Source organism: Nyctereutes procyonoides, unplaced genomic scaffold (assembly GCF_905146905.1).
Source record: "Nyctereutes procyonoides isolate TBG_1078 unplaced genomic scaffold, NYPRO_anot_genome, whole genome shotgun sequence".
Lineage (NCBI taxonomy): Eukaryota > Metazoa > Chordata > Mammalia > Carnivora > Canidae > Nyctereutes > Nyctereutes procyonoides.
Genome location: NW_026575146.1, coordinates 49,883,029 through 49,906,656, shown reverse-complemented (window position 1 = coordinate 49,906,656; position 23,628 = coordinate 49,883,029). Strand labels below are relative to the sequence as shown.

General features: G+C 37.6%; 1 protein-coding gene across 2 annotated transcripts in view; it reads right to left on the bottom strand.

The window, feature by feature from the left end:
- The window catches only part of TRPM6 (transient receptor potential cation channel subfamily M member 6), a 125,627-nt gene that overhangs the window by 23,137 nt on the left and 78,862 nt on the right, over positions 1-23,628 (bottom strand). For both annotated transcript variants that reach the window (XM_055311216.1, XM_055311217.1), the window contains exons 24-30: positions 23,428-23,621; positions 19,942-20,074; positions 11,342-12,483; positions 11,040-11,152; positions 6,785-6,908; positions 2,522-2,613; positions 978-1,036 (exon numbers count right to left, since the gene is read on the bottom strand). In XM_055311216.1, the coding sequence (XP_055167191.1) occupies positions 978-1,036; positions 2,522-2,613; positions 6,785-6,908; positions 11,040-11,152; positions 11,342-12,483; positions 19,942-20,074; positions 23,428-23,621 (1,857 nt within the window). The remainder of the gene's footprint in view (positions 1-977; positions 1,037-2,521; positions 2,614-6,784; positions 6,909-11,039; positions 11,153-11,341; positions 12,484-19,941; positions 20,075-23,427; positions 23,622-23,628) is intronic.

Genomic DNA, 23,628 nt, shown 5'->3' with positions numbered 1-23,628 from the left:
CTTAGGGAAGAGAGTACAATTACAATTATTGTTTAATTTCATGCTGCAATAACCCACTACTCTGCATGAGCACAAACTACCGAACCTCTGGGAGGAGAGAGTCATGTGCACTTGAAGTCTAGAGGCAGGCTTGCACAGAGACCTGCCTGTATGGGAGTTCCAGAAAAAAAGTCCATCTCAAATAGAGCTGGCTGCAAACTCCAAGTCATGTTCCACCTACTTGGTATCAACTGGCCCTTCATACAATAGATGGTTTTGAATTCTGCTCCCATAGCCATATGGACAATTTGATGATATAACTAGAAAAGTCCAGAAAACACTCCAAATGAAATGCAATAATTTTGCTTGGCTGGTTTTCAAACTTTATTGCTCTGAATAAAGAAAATTCCAGGAAAATACTCCAGCCTCCAACCATGTGAGTTTGCTAGCTCCTCTCTCTTTTGATCCCTATCTTCCCTTTGGCTTAATCTTCAGTGGGTTCTGCTTTAAAGACAGATACTTCGAATGTTCATGAGAAACCAAAAATGAAAAAGATCAACCTCATAAACTAAAATTACAAATTTGAAAAAATAATCTAAAAAGAAGACTATCAGGCCTTCAGTCTTTTTCCTTAGGTCAGACAGATTTGCTCCTACTCTTTAATGCAAATTTCACAATCTTTTCTGTCAGAAAAGATAGGATACTCATTATTCCACATGTGCTTTTATTTTTGACATTGAAAAGGCAAATGGTTAAGCTGCTGTGGTAGAACATGTTTCATTATATTCTTAAAAGGCATTTAAGGGAGCTCTTATTGCCAAGAGACGGGAAAACTTGGAGAATAAATTATTTTCCTTCTGGCTGACAAAAGAAAAATATTGTCATTGGAAATACTTTTCCCCCCTATTTTTCTGACCCAATGAAACCTTTGTTCCAAATAAGGTTAAAAAAAAAATAGCAGCCAAGGATACTTAAAACACACATTTAAAAATACTCACGGGGAGTTCCTAGGGAGGTTAGTGCTCCTAGAGTTCCACAATGAATTTTTGCTCAGATCCTAAGAAGAAGGGAAAGGTCATTACATGTTCACCCAACAGTCTCCTACCCCAGAAATACATTTGCAAAATACATGCCTTGGAGGTTTACTTCTTTTTTTGACCCTTCCTCCAGCTCAATATTTCTCTTACTGGACGCACTCAACTCAAGTTGGAAAGATGCATAATGTTAGCAAAATATCTGCATAATTCAGTGTGTTGACTGACTTTAATAGAATAAAATTACTTTTATGGGGACATCATAGAGAAAATGTATTTTATACAATGATTTTTGCAGAAATGAGAGTAAACAGTTAATGATAAAAAAAGAAGGGATGAAGGTCTAAGTTGACAAGAAACATCAGTCATATATTATATCTCTATGTCCTTTGTCCAAACATTGTTGTTTCAGTGGATAATTATTTAGAATAACATTACTTTGAATTTATCATTCTATTTCCTGTTTAGATTCAACTGTTACTTCTTGAAACCTACTATATTCCACGTATCACTCTAGGCATTTGCTCTGGTGTTATTTTGTTATCCTCAAACAATAATCTCAAAAGGATGGCATTAGCCCCATTTTAGAGATACAGTTAATGAAACTCAGATGTTAATTAATATACATAGTTCTGAAACCTAGCACATGGCAGACAGGTTCTTGCCTCCACTCACTTTCAAGCAGTCTTACATTTTATTTTCAAAACTTTCCACAGATAATACTCATGAGGTTATTAACTTCGTACATACATAAAAGTAATGTGGATAGTGTTCCCAAGTCCATAGAAATAATGTTCAAACCAAGACCAAAATTAGATTTTTGGGGTTAGTTTAACTAGACCACGCTTCCCACATGGTAGATGGCAGTAAAACAGGCACATATTTGCGGATAGTAAGGAAAAATGACCAAAAAATCAGAAAACCTCAGTGTCGGAGGGTCCTTTACCCTGCAATGCCCAAAGCCCCTTTGACACATCTGCAAAGAGGTTTGCTCAGCCTGTTTGACTAACCACCCTAAGCAAGGAACTTACTACTTCCAGAAATAAACCATTCCATCCTTAGAAAGTTCCAATTGCTAAAAATTCCTCCTCAAATTGGGCTGAAATCTGCCTCCCTGTAGTTTCTATATGTTGACTCTAACTCCGCCTCTTAACACGTATTGAAAATACCTATTTTTCTCCCACATGGCAACAGTCATATATTTCAAAACAGTTTCAAAAACTTCTGAATTATTTATCTTTCATGTTAAAAACACCCACCATAAATTACTAGGTGGACAGATAACTTGCATGGAGAAAAACAAGGAAAGCATAAAGGTTGTGGGGGGGGGGGGTGGCAGGCAGTGTGAGGGGAGTGAAAAAACTGAACATATATTCAAAGCAAGGATTAAATGTAATACCAATAAAAAGTAGGAGCCAATTAAGGGACATAAAGGTAAAACAGACATGGTCAAGGAGTTAGAGAAGTATGTGCATAAATTTTTTTAATATCAAATAAGATATTTTTACCTCTTGAGACTGCTTTAAATAATCACTGACTTGTATGGCATGCTGTTCCTTTTCTTTAGTTTTCATTTTCTGATATAGAGAGGGTTCTAGACCTTGTTAAAAGAAAGAAAAAAAATTAGAGAATACATAAAAATGTGTTACATTCAAATCACATTCCTAAATAGAAAGATCTGAACATAGTGCATTCATCTAAATTTGAATATAGCTTCTTTTTCTCTTTTTAGCAAGTGGTACCAAGATTCTTTTGTCCTTTTTTTTCTCAAGTGGTTGAAAGCTATATATCCTACAACATTTCTATTCATCAGTAATTTCCTGTGCATTTATAATCACTTATGCTCCCTAATCAAAGTCAAGAACTAAATGATCCATAACTTGAGTCCTCCCTGCAGAAGAACACTTACCAATTCTTTTTACATTCACCTTCTCCTGCACCCTATTGTCCATGCTTTATTTAAAACACATAAAATTATCATTCCAAATTGTTAGAAATCCTTCCTTAACAATTGTATCAAGCATCATAGTAGCCTACTTGAAAAAATAAAACAAAACATAAGCAAAAGATAGAAAAGATTGCCAGGAGATGTGTTTCGTTTTCAGCTCTTTCTTAAAAAGGAGGCAAGGATCATTATTGTCGTTATTTTTTATACTGGTACCTATAAAATCACAGGCATGCAGTAAGTGCTCAATAATAATTTTTCAATTGGATTAATTCTGAGAATAATGCTATTAAGAGTCCTTGGCTAAATGTAGAGGGTACCAGTAACTTTTTTCTCTAATGATTTTATGACAAAAATACACACACACACACACACACACACACACAAAGCGCAAAAAAAACCTATTGGAAAAAAAATCACAAAATGTCATATGATATTTTTGTAATAGCATAAATGGTTTTACTGAGAGCACAGAATTAAAATTAAGATAAAAATTAAGATAAAATATTTATAGGAAATATTATTTTTAACTTCCTTTTCATAGTTACATTCCTCAGAACTTTTTGTATTCAGGAAGAGCTACCTGACAGGGTATCACCCAACCCTCAAAATTTATTTTTAAATTCTTTTTCAATTAATCCATAACTGAGATACACTTCAAAAAAAAATAAAATTCTTAATTCAGAGTGTAGTTCAAGGTAGACACTGGGCCTCCTTATCTCCTCAGATAACTTGGCGCCTGGAGTCAGCCTATTTCCCTACATCTTCTTTCCCATTCTTATCATCAGACTTGAGATTCTTTCCCCAAATCCCCACTATCACCTTCATCTTTCTCTATTCAAAAGTCATTAGGAAAAACTTCAATAACTTGGGAGTGGAGGTTGAGTGAAATGGGTGAAGGTGGTCTCAGGTACAGACTTCCAGTTGTAAGATAACTAAGTCTTGGGGATCTAATGTACAGCATGGTGACTATAATTAACAATATTGTATATTTGAAAGTTGCTGAGAGAATAGATCTAAGAAAGTTCTCATTATCAGAAAATTATAACTATGTGAAGTGATTACTGTTAACTTATTGTAGTAATCATTTCACAATATATACATATACCAAGTCATTACATCTTACACAAAACGTCAATTATAACTCAATCAAAAAAGAACTTGAAAAGTTTAAGACATAATAACTTAAATATCAGTTAAACTATTTATAAAAATATAAAATATAAATAAACATTTATAAATAAAATAAATACATTTGCAATTGGTTCTAGAATCATATCTTTAGATATGGGACCTGATTTATTCAATATTACAGGCTCTCATAAACTGTGATTTAAGGCAAGACAATTGAGCTATCAAGTCATATCTGTAGGTTAAGGGAGTTCTGAATAATTTAATTTTTAATGTCTCTTTCAGCTTAGAGTCCACTTGATTCTCAGTGATTTAACAGACAATTGAGTATTTTAAAATATAAATTTGGGTTTTTCAACTGTGGCCGTGACATTTTGGGCTGGATAATTCTTTGTCAGAAGGAAAGACACTATCCTATGCATTGTAAGATGTTTAGCAGCATCTCTGGCCACTAGCCATTAGAGGTCAAGAATACCTGTACCTCCTTTAATTGGCATTACCAAAAATGTCTTCAGACATTGTCAAATGTCCTAGAGAAGAGAGGTGGAAGGTGTACAAAATAGGCAATTGGTTGAAAACCACCAAGCATAAGACAAAGCAAGGTTTTAAAGAAGCATAATATCATAAATTTCAATACAGTGTCTATTTGTACCTTAGTTTTAGTATTCCAAATTATTTTAAATATTTATGAGTCCTGATCACATAGCTCCTCCTGTTTAAAAATTAGTAAAAGGGAGCGTGAGGAAGGTGGTGATGAAGTATAAGGACCCTAGGCTCACCTCTTCCCAAGAATACAACTAGATAATTATCAAATCATCCTAAATACTCCAAAAATTGACCTGAAGACCGGCAGAACAAACTCCATAACTAAAGGTAGAGAAGAGGTCACACTGAAGAAGGTATTTGCACTCATGTTCATAGAAGCATTATTCACAATAGCAAAGAGGTGGAAACAACTCAAGTGTCCATTGATAGATGAATGGATAAACAAAATCTGGATACCAATTGCATTCCCTCTTGCCATGGCAGCTATGGAGGTGTCCTGCAGAACCCCATGTTGAACATGATAGAGCTACAACATGTATAGAACCTGGGTCCCTGTATCCCTACTTGGGAGGCTCCCTGTCAAATATTTGCATAGGGCTTTGCCTAAGTAAGAATAAACCTCAAATGTGGGAAAGCAAATAAAATAATTAGTAAAGGTCTCTTATTGTTTAACACAAGAAGTTCAAAGTTCTGACCATTGCTCCCAATTCTGACCATAATCTGGCTTTATCTCACTTGTCGAGTCTTAGTTCACATTCTCTTCCTACCTCATAGTTTTCATTCATAGCTAGTTGATCATCTTTTCTCCTTTACAAACACCATTAAGGGATATTTTCCCATGGAATAAATACTATATGTCAGTTGTAATAAATAACCAGCCACAACTCATCCTGCTGAGTTCTGTGTAAGGGTCCATATCAATGTCTCATGAACCTTAAGAATTTATAACATTAGATCACCCCCACTCCATACATCAGATTAAATGAACACTCCCTGAGCCAGGTTTAACAGCTCTGGATATGAAACTATCTAAACCTTAATCTTTCTTCTCTGGATCTCAACAACTATTCCATTAAATGAACAGAAATTTTGTCCTTTTCATAAAAATTAAAAATCAAAAAGTTATTTTTCTAAATGAATGTTGCCTCCCTCTCATTCTCTCATCTCTGCTTGATAGAATAGTTAGAATGGCTAAAATTAACAAGACGGGAAACAACAAATGTTGGTGAGGATATGGAGGAAGGGCAACCCTCTTACAATTCTGGTAGGAATGGAAGCTGGTAAAGCCACTCTGGAAGACAGTATGGAGGTTTATCAAGAAGTTGTACAATTGCACTACTGGGTATTTACTCCAAAGATAGAGATGTAGTGAAATGAAGTGGCAGCTGCACCCCACTGTTCATAGCAGCAATGTCCACAGTAGCCAAACTATGAAAGGATGAAAGGAGCCAAGATGTCCCTCAACAGATGAATGGATAAAGAAGATATGGTATGTATGTATGTATGTATGTGTGCGTGTGTGTATCTGTATATATGCGTATATATGTACACATCTTTTTATTCATTATCAGGAAGCCTTAGATCTGACTTAGTAATTCCATAGGACTTCATCTTTCTAAGGCTTCCTAATAATGAATAAAAAGATGTGTACATATATACGCATATATACAGATACACACACAAAAAAAATGGAATATTACTCAGCCATCAGAAAGGATGAATATCTACCATTTACATCAATATAGATGGAACTAGAGGGTATTATGCTAAATAAAATAAGTCAATCAGTGAAAGACAATTATATGGTTTCACTCACATGCGGAGTATAAGAAATAGTGCGGAGGATCATAAGGGAAGGGAGGGAAAACTGAATGGAAAATAAAAGAGAGGGAGACAAATCATAAGAGACTCTTAACTCTGGGAAACAAACTGAGGGTTGCTGGAGGGGAGGTGGATGAGGGGATGGGGTGACTGGGGTGATGTGATGAGCACGGGTGTTATATGCAACTGATGAATGACTGAACTCTACATCTGAAACTAATGATGTACCATACGTTGGCTAATTGAATTTAAGTTTGGGTGGTCCAGGAGTATCATGAGGAAACTTTCTCACAGTTTTTGAGATCCAAGAGTCTAGACTGTTACATACTTATCTGATTAAATTTGGACACTGTGAGCCAGTTCTTGCTGCAGACCTCTTCTTCTGAGATTTTATTTTCTCCTGGCTCTGAATCCAATTGGTCATTTTGAGAACAGGTGTCGACCGTTATGACCTGGAGAGAAAGACACTTGTTGGAACACAGTGACATTAACCTGAAAACATTCTGAGTCATTAATGTGACTCATAGAGGTACTATGGTGAACAGCAGTGGTTGTTAACATTGGCTGCGCATTAGAATCACCTGGAAATCTTTGAAAATTTCCATTAGTCAAGCTGGCAGGACACAAGCACCCATGATTATTCTTTGTGGTCATGACTGAGAACAAGGGTGGGGGCAGCAGTCGTCAAACCTGAGTGTCCATCAGAATCACTCAAGGCAATGCTAAACCACAAATTACTGGGTCCCACCTCCAAGATTCATGATTCAGTAGGCCTAGAGGGAGAAAGAATCTGCATGTCTAGCAAGTTCCCAGATAATGCTAATACTGCTGATAGAAGACCACAATTTTAGAACCAGTGGCGTAGAGCAAAAAACCATAAGGCTTGGATCCAAAAAGGACTTTTGTTGGAATTCTAGAGATCTATAACTTTATGTGAACTTCGATAAATCACTTAATGTCTGTGAGCCACTTTCCTTTTGTCATTAAAATAACAGATAATCAACACTAATGGCTGCCATATGTACTAACCGAAGACAGAGAAGAAATGAGATAAATTGACAAAATACTAAGCAATAAGCAAATGCAAGTTATTAGTACCTAAGCCTGGTTTCAATTTCTAGTTAAATTCTGGCCACTTTAATGATTGCAAAAAAACAAATCTATTGAATTCATATTTTGTAAGATTCCAGCAACTCATATCATTTTCCCTGAAAAAGAGTCTTTACAAGCTAAATCTTCCCCTGCAAAAAAAGGTAATTTTACATAATTTTCTTAATACTTTTCTCTTTGCTTCTGCTTCTCATTCTAAAAAGAGCTGAGGTGCTTTAAAAAATGCAACCAGATTATTATATGGAAAAATGAAGCAGGGCATTAAGATCATGAAAGATGAAGTCCTATGGAATTACTAAGTCAGATCTAAGGCTACTTAAAATGAATAAAAAGATTCACTAAATGAAAATGTGAACAGAACACTTTGGAATTTGTGGGATATAGCTAACACAATGATTAGAGGGAATTTTATAGCACTAAATGCCTGTATTAGAGAAGAAGACAGTCTAAATCAATGACCAAAGCTTCTATCTTAACAAACTAGAAAAAAAATAGAGCAAATTAAACCCCAAGTAAACAAAACAAAAGAAATAATAGAGCAGAAATCAATGAAAGAATATTCAGAGACAAATCAATGAAACCAAGTACTGGTTCTTTGAAAAGATCAATAAAGCAGATAAGCCAGTAGCCAGACTAATCATGAAACAAAGAGAGAAATACAAAATATTAGAAATGAGAGAAGTGATGTCATTACAGACCCCACAGACAATAAGGGAGTAAGGAAACAATATTATAAATACTATATGCCAATAGATTGAACAACTTAAATGAAATGGACAAATTGAAAGATACAAAGTTCACTCAGGATGAATCAGATAACCTAAATGGTCCTATGTCTATTACAGAAATTGATTTTGTAGCTAAAAACTTTCCCACAAAGATGATTTCTTTGGTTAATTCTACCATTCTACCAAACAATAAAAATTGAAATAGTATCAATTCTATACAAACTCACCTAGAAAACTGAAGAGGGAACACCCCAACTCAGTCAATAAGCCCAGCATTACCCTGATACCAAAACCAGACAAAGACATTACAGGAAAAGAGATCTATAGACAAACATTCCTCAAAAATACAGATGCAAAAAATCTTATTAAAATATTAATATTACTTAATATTCTAAATAGAACTTCTGCATTATAAAATTGATTAATATAATTAATTATATTAACAATAAAAAGGAAAAACCATCTGATTATATCAGTAGGTTCAGATAAAGCATTTGACAAATGCTAATCTCTATTAATGACAAAAAGTTTCAGAAACTAGGTGTAGAAGGGAAGTTAACTTGATAAAGGGCATTTACATAAAAAGGTATAGCTAGAATCATACTTATTGGTAAAAGCCTAAATGCTTCCCCCCTAAAAGCAGAGACAAGGAAAGGTTATCTACTATTGCCACTTTTATTCAATATTTTACTAGAGATTCTAGCCAGTGTAAGAAGGCAAGAAAAATAAATAAAAGGTAAAAAGTAAATTTAAAAAGTGAAACTATCTTCATTTGTAGATAACATGACCATTTATATAGGAAATCCTACAGAAGCAACAAAACTTACTCAAACAAATTAGTAAATTTAGCAAGACTGTGTGGTATAAAATCAACATTTTGAAAATATATTTCTAGGGGCGCCTGGGTGGCTCAGTTGATTAAGTATCTAACTCTTGGTTTCAGCTTAGATCATGATCTCATGGGTCATGGGATCAAGCCCTGTGTTATGTTCCACATTCAACAAGGAATCTGCTCAAAGACTCTCTCCCTCTGCCCCTCCTACAGCTCACATTCTCTCTCCCCCTCTCTCAAATAAATAAATCTTTAAAATATATGTATTTCCATATACCACCAACAAAAGAAATTTTTATAATTGCATTTATAATAAAATAAAATATATTAAATACTTAGGGAAACATTTTTAAAAACATGCAAGAACTGTATATTGAAAACTACAAAACAATGCTGAGAGAAATTGAGAAATATCTAAATAAATAGACATGTTCATGGAACAAAAAACTTATTATTGTTAAGATGCCAATTCTCCCCAGGTTGATTCACAGCAATTCCACTCACCCTAGTAGGCTTTTCTGTAAAAATTGCCAAAGTGAGTCTAAATATATGTGGAAATGCAAAGAAACTAGAATGGCCAAAAAAACAAAACAAAACAAAACACCAAAAAAACCAGAACTTTGAAAAGGAAGAAAAACTTTGGCAGGCCCACATTATATGATTTCATTATTTAATATAAAGTACAGTATTCAAGATAGTCCAATATTATCCTAGACACAGATAAATGGAATAGAATAGACTCAAATAAATCCATACATATTAAGGATATACATGGTCAATTTTTGACAAAGATGTCAAAAGGTAACTCAAGAGGAAAAAGACAATATTTTTACCAGAACATGGTAGAAAAGTTGTTATTTGTATTCAAGGAAAGGAAGGAAAGAGGAAGGAATAAAGCAAGAAAGAGAGAGGAGGAAAAAAGGAAAAGAAGGAGGGACCTCAATCCTTACCTATCATCATATACAATAATTAACTCAAAATGGGTGCTAGACCTAAAAATAAGAGAAAAAACTATGAAACTTCTAGAAGAAAACATTAAGAGAAAATCTTAGTGATCTTGGGTTTTGCAAATTTTCTTAAATAGGACACAAAAATCATAGACTATTTAAGAAAAAAAAAACAAGTATTGGACTTCACCAACATAAAAAAAAATGTATACACTGCAAAAGATATTTATGAAAAGTAAAAGGCAAGATCAAGAGAAAATATTTGCAAAACATATATCCAACAATGAGCTTATATCTAGAAAAACTTCTGACAACTTAATAAGAAGACAACCCAATTTTTAAAATAGACAAAATAGTCAAATGGACAGGTCACCAAAAAAAAAAAAAAAAGATAATGGATGGTAAGTAAGCACATAAAAGACACTATGCAGCACTCATTACTACAGAAATGCAAATGAAACACCATGAGATGCCACTACCTACCCCATACTATGGCTTAAGTTAAAAAGACTGAGCATACTAAGGATTGGTGAGAACGTCGACCACGGGAACACTTACAAACTACTCCTTATAAACTGGTGGGAATGTAAAATGGTACAGCCACTTTGAAAAACAGTTTGGAAGTTTCTTCTAAAATTAAACAAATACTTACCATATGACTCTGACATTCCACTCCTAAATATTTACCAAAGAGAAATTGAAACATATGTCCACACAAAGCCTTGTGCACAAATGTTCATAACAGCTTTGTTTGGAATAGCCCAAAACTGAAAATAACACAAGTGTCCTTCAACATGTGAGCTGATAAATGAGCTGTGGTGTATCCACTCTGATGACTCTTAAATTTACATCTTCACTCCTTCCAGTACAGTGCCATTTTATAGTGTGCCTGGTGCTTTAAAAGTCAGAGAAATCCAACAAAGATAGGCTACTACCTCAATCGCCAACAACACAAAAGACACTTACTGGCACCTGTAGTTCTTGTGTTTTCTTCTTTTTCTTTGACGATCTCTTATCCTTGATTAGCATTTTTGTTTTGATCCATGCTAACTGCCCTATCTCTGAGGATCTTGAAAGATCTGTAAGGGAAAAGGTTAGCATGAAAAAGTTTAAGATTGTGAAGGAAACCATTTGGTTTTACAGGCAATGGAGAAGGGGGAGAATGAGGATACACTCAGAGGTCAACTTTTTAAAAATAATAGCAATGCATAAAATTTAATAATTCAAGAGCACATTTTTTAAACAAAAAAAATAATTTCACTTCTTACTTTTAATCTTAGAGATCTTCAGTTTGTCCTCCTTGTGGAATCTCAAACTATGACTCCGAGTGAAGGGCCTATCTCTGCGGAAAGGATTGATCCAAAAGGATGTGTTTGGCTGTAGCCATGGTCCTACCTCTGAGCAGTCACTACTAGGGGCCAAGCTTGATGAGTTATCAGATAGGGATCTGGCCCGGATCTTCCTCTGGCCTTGGCCACTCTCTTTAGAGTCACTGTTACTCGTGGAGGCCAAGCAGGTCTGCCATTTTTTCTTGATGCTAAACACGCCAGTTTCATCACCTTCTGAAAATGCCCAGTTCACATATCCACCTCCAGTTCCCATGCTCTCTACTTGGGAGGGGAGGGAGGTCACTTGCATTGGCACAGATGTGCAAATCAGAGTGGGGAGACCTTGCTCCGCCTCGTCTTGTCTGGCCGGTGTCTGAGCGATTGACCTGTACCGTGCCTCGGGTTCGGCCACTGAGCCCTGAGCTGAGACAGGTGGGGTCTGCCAAGTCAGATGAACAGGCACTTCACCCTGGGGGACCTGTTCAGTTGCCAGCACCTTTGTTCCTGCTTCCATGGATGCTCTGAACAGAGGCAAGTCAGTTTCTGCAGAGAAAGGAACTCGCTTTAGATCAGAAGGGACCAGGAGAAACTGGCCATACTTCGGCTGCCCTTGCCCATGAAGGGACACCCCAGGAGCAACTATAGCAGTTTCTGTTTCTTGCTTTTCCTGCTCATCTCTTATATTTGAAGCCTCTCTCAGATTGTCTGTGATCTCAAGAAGGGGCCCCCTCTGTACTCTCAGGGTGTGCTGGCCTCTGGCCAGGCTCCGCAGCAAAGAAGGAGGCATGCTATAATACTGGTATTTCTTCTCCCCAGAGACCTCCACGCTGCCTAGAACCCCTGCACAGATGACATTGCTCCAGCTGTGGGGAAGTTTTCTGCAAGTAGTGTGTTTTCTGCTGGCCAGGAGAGCCTCATCCTCTTGTAAGGTGTCAACAGCAGAAAGTACTTTTAGGGTATCCACTGTCAGGGCAGAGAGGTCCTGCAGATGTCCCACTTGGCTGTCCAAGGACAGTAAAGAGTCCTTTATAAAAGACACTTTTTCATTCATTTCTTTCAGTTGGAAGTACATCTCTGTAACCCTGATGGTAGAGGGAGAGAGAAAACCAATAAACACGTTAAGCCAGTGGGAACTTGCCTGGCTCTCCTCCTGTCCTATTTCCATCTTTTGGAGCTGCCTCAGCCTAAATGCTTCCCCAAGTTGGGTGAGTCTTCTGTCTTCTCATCTCAGGTGACCTCACACCCTCCTATAATTCCCACTATTGCCCCAATGAGGAGGCATGATACGTCTCCTTTTCTAGCCCTTATTTCTCTAACATCTCACAACCATGTTTCCAGCTTCCTGCTAGTCATCCCTCCAAAAGTTCCATGCATCAGCTCTATTGTATTCATTAATACATTCATTAATTTACATGATAAACATCCCCAAATCTCCTAGTGACAAGCACTATGCTATTCTGGATAGGAAAAGAAGATCTTGAGGAAGAAGCCAGAATGAGAGGAACAGAATTAATGTATGTAAATATGTAATTAGAAAATAAACGTATAGATCTTAAAAACAATCCAAGTCTACAGTTCAAATAGGCTTCCCAAGCTTCAAGCTTCAAACAAAACCCATTTTAAGAGACCTACATTCTGAGAAAGCCTGTGGCAAATTTTTGAAGTCATTTTGAATACTTTAACTCAACATTACAATGTCCGGCCATTGATTCATGTAAAAGCAACGCAAGATATTTTCAGCTGTGAAAGTCAGAAGTTAAATTGAAAATAGAATCTAATTAAATGGAATATCTGATTCAGAGACAGGGAAAAGAATGAAGGAGATGTTGGTTAATATTATCTGTCCATCTGTAAATATTTCTATATCGGGATGGGTTTTGTGCTCTCCATCCCAAAAGAAATAGGTTGAAGTCCTAACCACCTAATACTCTTAGAATGAGACCTCATTTGGAAATATGGTCTCTACAGAGATAACCAAGTTAAAACAAGGTCATTAGAGTAGGCCCTAAGCCACTATGGCTGATGTCCTTAGAGAAGGAAAATTTGGACACAGTGAGAAGATGATGTGAATATACACAGGGAGAAGACACCCTATGACTTCAGTGACGTATCTATGAGCTCAGGAATATCAAGGATTGCCAGTAAATGTCAGAAGCTAGAAGAAGCAAGGAAAGATTCTCTACTAGAGTCATCAGAGGAAGCATGGCCCTACCGATTTCTTGATTTTGGATTTGTAACCTCCAGAACTGTGAGACAATTTATTTCTGCTTTATTTCTGCTGTCATAGGACACCCAATTTTTGATACTTCCTTATGGCAGCCCTAAGAAACTAATACAGCTTTCTAAGCTTTACAATACAACAAATTATAAAATGCATCATATTTGGTTACATAAAAACAAACTCATACACATAAAAATATAAAATTTTAAAATAAGCAGTAAGTTAGAAATTATTCTAACAAATGTGATGTTTGTATCCCTTAATAAATCATAGCTTTCACAAATTGTTACAGAAAAAATTACAAAGACTCCAAAGGACGTGAACAGACAATTCACAAAAGATAAAATACAAAAGATAAGGAGACATGGTAAAAATATTACACCTCATTAGGTATGCAGGAAAATGGAAATTAAAACAATGATAGATTCCTCTACATCCTCTACATGCAACAATATTTTTTTGTTTAGCCTAGCAAATGATTAAAATAACTAAATGGTGACAAGGCTGCAACATTGGGACATTCAATTAAGCAATGTACATAAAGAGACTATGATTTCACTATGCTAACACAGATACTCCTTGCGTTATGAAATAGAATATTACGCAGCCATTAAAAATCATACTTACATTGTAGAGTGTAATTTCCTTTGGCTATTTCTGATGGTAGGCATGGGGATGTGTATGTCTGTTATGTTCTATATTCTATGCTTTTAAATTTGGTATAAAAACTTTGTAAGTTGAGAAACAATAAAAGTTAAAAATATTTATAAATAACAATTATTTGAAAAGTATTTTTGGTGTGTAAAGGTGGGTAACATATAAACTTGTATAATTTTTTTAAAGATTTTATTTATTTATTTTGAGGGGGGCAGGGGCAGAGGGGAAGGGAATTTCCAGCAGACTCCATGCAGACCACAGAGCCCAACATGGGACTCAAATCTCATGACCATGACCAGAGACAAAAATCAAAAGTCAGATACTTAACTGAGTCACCCAGGCGGCCCCAACTTGTATAATTTTAACTAAAAATATATGGAAGACTAAATGGAAAAAAGAACAAAATGTTCACAGTGCATTCTGACTTATGACATTTTTTCTTTCTTTTCTTTCCCTGTTTTATTCTTTTATTTGGACAAGTGAGTATTCTGGCCCAATTCTCAATAATGAACATCTTTGATAAACAGAAATACAGGGTGGGGGGAAAAAACCCAACCCAGCAAGGGAGGGAATCTCATCAACAGTTTCATGGCTGACATGACCATATGCAAAAATTAAGAATGATCCCTGGTCTTACGTGGAGCCTGGAAGAAGCAGTGATTATGCTATAAAGGACTTAGCATTCAGCTGCAGAAGCACTTCCCAACATAGTGTGAGACATCCCCTCTCTAGAATGTATCCCAAGTGGCATGGATTGAGAAATCCTCCATTTCTTCTTTCTGGGAGCTTGGCAGATAGAAATTAAAGAACAAAGAGGCTGATATTTTCCGTGTTTATTATATCGTGGGTAGGACCCTCTCTTTCTTACTTCTGCTACAGAATTCAACTTCTGTAACTAAGTAGAGGCTTAATAAATGCTTCCTGACCTTCTGGAACCTGCAAAACGAGAATTGGCAGAGACGATGAGGGAAAGAGCACAAAATATATGTATACTCCCTTCCAAACATGCTTAATTAGAGCCTCTCCATTTAGTGCAGTGTTTCATCTAATTCAAAAACAGAACAGTCTGAACAGCAGTAATGGAGGCTCATTAAGTTCCATTAGCAGCAGTCACATCAAATGGATACAATAGAAACCAGCGACTATTCACAGCAACAGGTAACATTCGACAATAGAGACTGGTTAGACAAATAACCTGGTCACCCCCACATCGGGTTCTCTTGCTTATTTTTTTTTCCCTAAAGCATTATGTCCCATGAGACATATTTTAATCATATTTCTAAACCACCACCTATATTAATTTAATCTAGACTTTCAGTAATTCTGACATGTAAAATAAATTCTTAGAAGTTTAGTTTCCCCTGAGCACAATCTGAGGGTGGGGGGAAGACCAGTATAGCTATTGTTTTACTGTGGGTCCTTGGAGAAGATGTTTTAAAATAAGATTATAAGGAGTGTAATTATAATCATCATGATAATTGTAATATTCTCTGAGTGCTCACTAGGTGCCAGGCATGTTACAAGCCTCTATAGTATTATTTTATTTAATCTGCATAACAACCCTATAATGGAGGCATTCCTATTACTCCTTTCATAAAAGAGATTAGGTCATGTGGCCAGTTACATGGCTAGAGATGGAGTGAAGCTTGGAACCCAGACAGTCTGACTCCACAACTAGTAGCATGAACCCCGGCACTCTGGCACCTCAGAGCAACTCATCGGAGATCTAGGCAAAGTTCTCACAGAGGCCTTAGAAGCATGGGAAGTGCTAAACAAATGATGCCAACGTTTCCCATGCTGGGGGTGCTCACGAATGTTTCTCAATAAGGTTTCAAAGTAAAATGATGACAGGATGACAGGACCTGCTCCAATGATAACGTTACTGAGTCACAATATGACTTGTTTTAAAATGTCACATTTTCCAGGGACACCTGGTAGGCTCAGGTGGTAGAGTGTGCAACTCTTGATCTCAGGGTTGTGTGTCTGAGCCCCACATTGGGTGCAGAAATTATTTAAAAAACTAAATGCAATATTTCCAAAATATAACATGCTTAAAAGGAAAAATATCCAATTAACATCTTACTCCATAGAGCAGAAAGCAAGAAATGCTGGTTTGTGTTGCTAGGGTCAAAAAGTAGCCAGTGTTCTAGAGAAAGGAGGACATAAAACAGCCTTATACTTCTCTATTTCAGGTCTCACAACTCACTCACTTAATTCTGCAAGGATATAGGTGATCTCTCCTTCACAGGTAGGCAGCTGTGCAAATATCCTCCTAATCTCCTTTCCCTTCCTCTTCAAACTAGCTCAAGCTACCTCAGGAAGTCTTCTTCCCTCCCTCTCATGCTTCCATTGTGAACTCCCCAGAGATGACCTCAACAGGGCTGACCATGCAATTAGAAGGCTGGTGAGGTAGCTCTAGCATGAGGGAGAAATGATGATGTTTTGAAAAGTGAAATTAGGCATTCATAATCAAATTCTAGAACCCATGAAAGCCTCCAGAATACTATTCAGAAGTTACATAGCCATCTACCTTCTACTCCTTCCTCTACCCAAGGAAAAGACTCAAGAGGGATATAATGATATATGATGATTGATGGTGCTGGTCATATTACAATCACCTCCACCACCACTACTACTATTATTGAATTACTTGTTCATAAATGTCTAGTTCTCAAGTTTGCACACTGGATCCATTTGACTCATAACACTACCATTTCCTAGTTTTCCTTATTCTCCTCTGTTGGGTTCTGGTTAATCTTCCCCATAAGCCCCTCTTCCCTGTTCTGCTACACAGGTGTTGGCACTCCTCAGGGTTCCACCTTCAGCCCACTGAGTTTCCTCATCCTTCTTGCTTCCTGGGCATAATCACTTCCCCTGTCATGGTTTTATTTTCTCACAAGGGGAAGATGACTCCCAAATCTCCTTGTCTAGTTCAATCTTGGCCTCAGGACTTCATAGCCTCACATATAAAGCCTCCCAGAAATCTCTGGCTAAATGTGCCACAAGAGTCTCAAGCTCAACAAAGCTAAAACTCATTGCTTGCCCCTTACCCATGTTTTTTGCACATTTTTTTTCCTATCATGGTGATGCCATTTTTCACCTAATTACCCCTGCTACAGATATGAGAGTCATCTTGGACTCCACCCTCTCCCTTGGCTGCACGTCCAACCCCTAACTCCCCTCATGACTCGCCCTTTCTAAACATGCCTTGATTCATCCCTTCTGCTATGGTCTGAATGTTTAGATCTCCCTGAAATTCATATGTTCCATTCTAACCCCCCAAAGGTGATGGTATTAGTAGGTCGGGCCTTTGGGAGGTGAATAGGTCATGAGGGTAGAGTCATCATGAATGGGATTTGTGCCTTGAAACCCCACAGTGCTCCCTCACCCCCTCCGCCATGTGGAAGACACAAGAGAAGTCTGCAACCCAGAACGGGGCTGTCACCCAACAATGTTGATCTTGGATTTCCCAGCCTCCAGAACTGTGAGCAATTACTTTCTGCTACTTACAAGCCCCCAGCCTCTGGCACTTTGTTATAACAGCCCAAATTAGACTCAGATATGTCCTTTCAAACCTACCATGGCTGGTTTGGCTAGCCCCCGTCACTCATCCTCCTGCTGCATCAACCCCTGCTATCTCCATACTTCCGATTCCGACACCTCAAATCCACATTGTAACTGAAGGCATTTGCCTAGAACTTAAATCTGTCCATATCTGACCACCTAAAAATCTTTAGTTTACAGTGTAAAGGAGGGGCTTTCTGTGACCTTGTCCTCATTCATAATCTGGGGCAAGGAGGTCATCTCATCTCATGTATTTATTCTCTTTTTAAGTTTTGAAAGAAAATATGTATTTAAAAAGAAATCACACTCACAGTTTGGGGAGACTATTGTTACTTTCACTGTACCCTTACTATCGATCAGCACTCTGCCACATAGTCCATCTCTGTTACTTCATGCAATCCTCACAGTACCTCTAAGAGCTAGGTCTATTTTTGGGTGCATCTTACACATAAGAAAACAAAGGCCCAGAGTAAATTTGCCCAAATGCACAGAGCCAGTAAGTGACAGAAGCAGGTCTTCACCTGGGCTCTCTAAACTGCTATCTGGGCATGTGTTTCCTAGGAAACAAAGAGCCAGGCTGGCCCACAGGACTCAGCGAGCATATCCACCAAGGAGGCAGAATGTGCAGTAGAGGAAAAAGGTAAGAAAAGCTCATCAAGCTCTGGCCTGAGGATATTATTTAAGGAAAATAAAATTTGTGTGCTCACAAACCTTTATTTGATATCTTTTCCTCAAAATAAAATTTGGTCTGACATTCAACCAGCCACCTATATACACATTTACATAATATGATACCAATTGAAAAGTCCAGAAATATGACTTCTACCCATAGCAAACCATTTAGGGAGTTCTTCATGTAATTCAATTTTACAGAGAGCCACATTTAAGGATTCACTGTCTATCCATTTGGACATCAGAAAAAATATATGCATAATTAGCTATAACATTGTATATAGTCAGGTCTGTGTATATTCGAAAATGAAGGAACACATTTAAGTTCTGTCAATTTGCTTCTGGGTACAAAAAAATTCTGTGGGTTTTTTTTGTTTTTTGGGGTTTTTTTTTAAATGCATACAGGCATACCCTAGCTGCAACCTCTCTGCTGGCCCCCCTGCTGGGGGTGTGGGGAGCCCAGGCGTTAAGCCCTTTCTTGGGGCCAATCGCCTCTTCCCTCCTACTCCTGCAATTTCTCCCTTGCTGGTGAATCATCTCCAGGACCATACACATTTCTTTTGTTATCCCCATGTAAAAACAAAACCTCACCTGCCCTTGTCTCCCCAGTGCAACCATCACGCAGCCCTACAGCTTCTCCAGTCCAACCCACCATTGGTGGACACACACTGTTGCCGTGGGCATTCTCACTGGCTGTTCCTGCAGCCAGGAGACCATCCCACTGCATATCTGGCCTACCTCCCTCAGGTCTCTCCTCCTCCAACTCCTCCGTGACCTCCCTGGCCCAAGTCAAAGAGAGTCCACTCAACACCACCACTGCCTCCCACCCCCGCCTCCAACTCTGGCAGACCCCTCACTACCATCGAAAAAATGCAACTAGATTTTTTCTTCATTGCTCTTTAACTGATATTAAATTGCATATTTGCATGTGTTTCTCTGTGTATTACTTCTCTCCTGCTCCCGACCCCTCTGCCTGCACACACTAGTCCTATGAAGGCAGGGACTCTTGTCTCTTCTTATTCACTATCTCTTATTCACTATCTCTGGTGAGTAGAAGGGCACCTGGAACATAGGAGGTGCTCAATAAATACACATCCATTATGGAAATACTATATGCTACTAGACAAGATTGTAGAGCACCCAAACCTCTAGGTTTTGAAAGTCCATCTTTCTACTTCTTCAGACATTCTTAGTAGAATCAGGTTTGGGGGGATGCCTGGGTGGCTCAGTGGTTGAGCATCTGCCTTTGGCTCAGGGCATGATCCAGGGTCCTAGGATCGAGTCCCACATCGGGCTCCCTGAATGGAGCCTGATTCTCCCTCTGCCTATGTCTCTGCCTCTCTGTGAGTCTCTCATGAATAAATAAATAAAAACTTTTTTAAAAAAGCAGGTTTGAGGAGCTGGAAAAAAAAGACTTATCTTTTACCTTTCTGATGTTACTCGGATTCGTTCCTCATAGCTATTATTCAGACTTTCCGTCTTCTCGTGGAAGTATATTTCCACACACTGCTCTTCAAAATCATGAAGTCTTTTCAGATCCTCCTCACTCAGATAGAGTTCTATGTAAATAAGTATGGCACATAAAAAATCATTATTTGTCTTTAATAGGAAGCTGATACAGAATAAGAGTGGCTTTTCTTCCATTTGTGTTGAAAATAAAGTATAGCTTGTGTGATAAACTTTGCTGCTTCGTCACACCAAATTCCTAATAGTAATAGAGAAGCACTATGCAGAAACAAATAGAAATACCAGTTTGGATCTTTCCTATTATTCTAAAAACAGGAGTGGGGATTTGAAGATGACTCATGAGGAACACTTTCTGTTCAATATGCTCATAGGGTAGACTGTATCTACACATTAACCAAGCTTCATTATATTTATATGCAATGGGGAAAGAATCTCATTGTCATTTTTCCTCACCACCTGTTTTGTCTATCAAAATTACATAAGCAACCTGTAGGTTAAAATCAAGATAAGATCAAGTTGAAGTCTGTTAAATTAATCCAGCAAGTGTAAGAAAGTTTCACCTTGTTACACTGAATTTGTATATACACTTGAACCTTGAGCAACATGAAGTGTGAGGGTCCACTTGTATGCATCATGGTTCATTTTGTTTTGTTGTCTTCCCAGTAAATACAGTAAAGTGATGTATATGTATTTTCTCTCTTTTACTGTTTTCTTAATATAAACCTTTTCTCTAGCTCACCTTATTGTAAGTCTCAGTATATAACACATACATTACCCAAAATATGTATTAATTACTGTTTATGTTATCAGGAAGGCTTCTGGGCCACAGAAGTCTATTATTAGTTAAGGTTTGGGGTAGTCAAAAGTTATACACAGATTTTTGAGTCCGCAGGTGGCTGGTGCCCCTAACCCCCATGTTGCTCAAGGGTTAACTGCATTAAGTTACTCTATTGGAAACAGAGACATTATTGCCAGCCACTGGCTGAGACTATCCACTTTCTTTGACATAATCATAATTAACTCACAAAAAGACACATTATCATGATGTTACAAAGCTAACACAATTCAATTGTCAGACTTCAGTGATACATTCCGTCTACCACCTTTGGCCCTCATTCTGATCTAACAGAAAAGTATACTGGCTTATGAACAAGTTTCTAACACTTGGAAAATATATAAATGGTGCTGCAAAAGGTTAAAAAGGGAGCATTCTCTTCCTTCAGTGGTTTCACTTAAATTAGGGGAAAAAAACCCATCAGAGTTCCTTCAAACTTATTAGAAATCCAAACATTTCATTATTTTCCAATAAAATGAGACAAAAATATAAATTTTAAATTGAAAAGTGTGGCAAAGAGAAAACAATATTCAGCCATAAAAATATGTCCACAATTGCAATACACAATGTTTTCTGATCTTATGGTGTGAAAGAATGCTCAGATACTGAAAAAATCCAGTAACCACCCCCCAAAACTCTAAATACTCATTTTCATTAAGGAATCTCTTATGAGTGAGAAATTTTACAGTTATCAAGATTTGATCCTTCTGTGGATTCCTGAAAACAAAACCCAAAGACCAATCAATTCCAGTGACAGGTGCAGCTTGCACATGTGGAGCATTCTTGTGACTCTCCACCAGGTGGCACTGCTGCCCCATATGCAAACGTCAATCTTCACTAGAGGATTGGAAGAAGTTTTACAAAAATTCAAGATTTTTTCAGAACTCAGGATGAACACACCTCTATCCATCAGAAATTTACTTGAGTTATATACCAGAATCTTCCTATAAGTGCAGATGAAGGTTAAGCTAAAATCTGGCCAAATCCCAGCCAATTCCAGGATCTCTCCCCCAGTTCACACTCTCCTATTAGATTACAATAGTCCTCAGCCAATGCCTGGGATGGCTCTCTATTAGAAACCTAAAGATTATAGTATAATTATAAGCCTTTAAAGTGACTTCCGTTGTAGGGTGCTGGGTAGGTCAATCAGTTAAGTGGCCAACTCTTGATTTCAACTCTGGTTATGATCTCAGGGCTGTGGGATTGAGACCGGCATGGGGTTCCACACTCAGTGCAGAGACTGCTTGAGAGTCTCTCTTCATTTCCCTTGCTTATCCATCCCCCATCTCCTCTCTCTACAATAAATAAATCTTTTTTAAAAAGTAATTCATCTGTGCTTTGCTTTCCTCATACAGTCTGAATCTATGGAGGGGATGGGTGCAGGAGGGAAAAGAAAAGTAAATCTCCAAAGTGACTTAAGAAGAGAAAAATACCTCACTAAGCCAATTACCAGCAGGAACAAAAGCATATCATCCTATCAACCTTGTCATAATACCTGTCCCCTTAAGAGCCCAGGGAAATGGAAGAGTACACAATCCCTTATCTGAAACTCCTGGAACCCAGTATGTTTTAGAATTCAGAATTTTCCTTTTCTCCTTTTGGAAAGATAATATAGTGCATATGCCATAAATGAAGTAAAACCCCTAACTGAGGGGAGGGCAGTACCCTACAATCCAACACGTTATTTTTGTAGCAAAACCAATGAATATTCATGCTACAACAGATAAAGAGAATAAACGGCTTCACAGGAGTCCCATCAGCCTCTTTTGTCCAAATGAATCTGTAACTTAAGAAGAAAAAAAGCTTTCTGTTTTCAGGGATATTTTGGATGTAGGAATGGAGATAACAATTGTGAATTTTATGCCACCCCTTTTCTCTATGTGTAGGAATTATCTAGAAATGGGCCTGGTACCAATTGTGAAATTGCTTGAGAGAAACTACAATAGGTCTGTAAAACCATAATAAGAAATGCTCTATTATAACAATTAGTGTGAGAGTCATAGCATGCAGTGAAGATGTGGATAAGCAAAATGAGCTAGGAGACTCTCAAAATAGGCAGACTTAAGTATGGCAAAAAGAGAAAGAAGAAGAAAAGGAAAACAAGAATCTACGTTTCTGCATCTTGAATTGAAAATATGAAACAACTATGCAGAATAACCTCCATTCTCAGTAGATTAGGAAGCAGAGAATCAAGACTCTGGTTAATAAGTGAAGCCGAGTCTGTCTTATCAATTTCCCTCGGTCCACGAGACCTTCTGTGACTCCTTTCTGTTTGGATTCCATCTTCAAACAAAGCTTTTCCAAGTAACATAAAGCCTTTCCACACTCAAGGAGAGATTCTGTTCTTAACCTCTTCCTTTTTTCCAGAGTATTGGTTAGTTTCCTCAAAAGGTACTACCACCACCTGATGAGATCAATGTATTTCCTTCCACCCAGGTCTTCAGCTAGTTCTCTCTCTCTCTCTCTCTCTCTCTATATATATATATATATATATATATTGAGTGACCCCCCCCAGAGCCTTCTACCCTGTGCCCTAAATTGAACTGTGTGTTTTCACCTCAGATCTCCACTCTTTACTCTCATGCTGGTGCCCCACCAATGAAAACTTACTTAATCCAACATCACCCTCCTCTTGGTCATTTGGGGCCTGATGATGGCAAAGCCGGCGAAGGAGAAGACCAACATGGCTCAGCAGGATGAAAGGTGGGGGCAGCCAAGGCTTCTGGTGGTAGGTCATGATATAGCGATAGCGATTGTATTTCCATAGCTTATTGGAGATGGATTTCATATCCATGTAAACATTACTGTAAG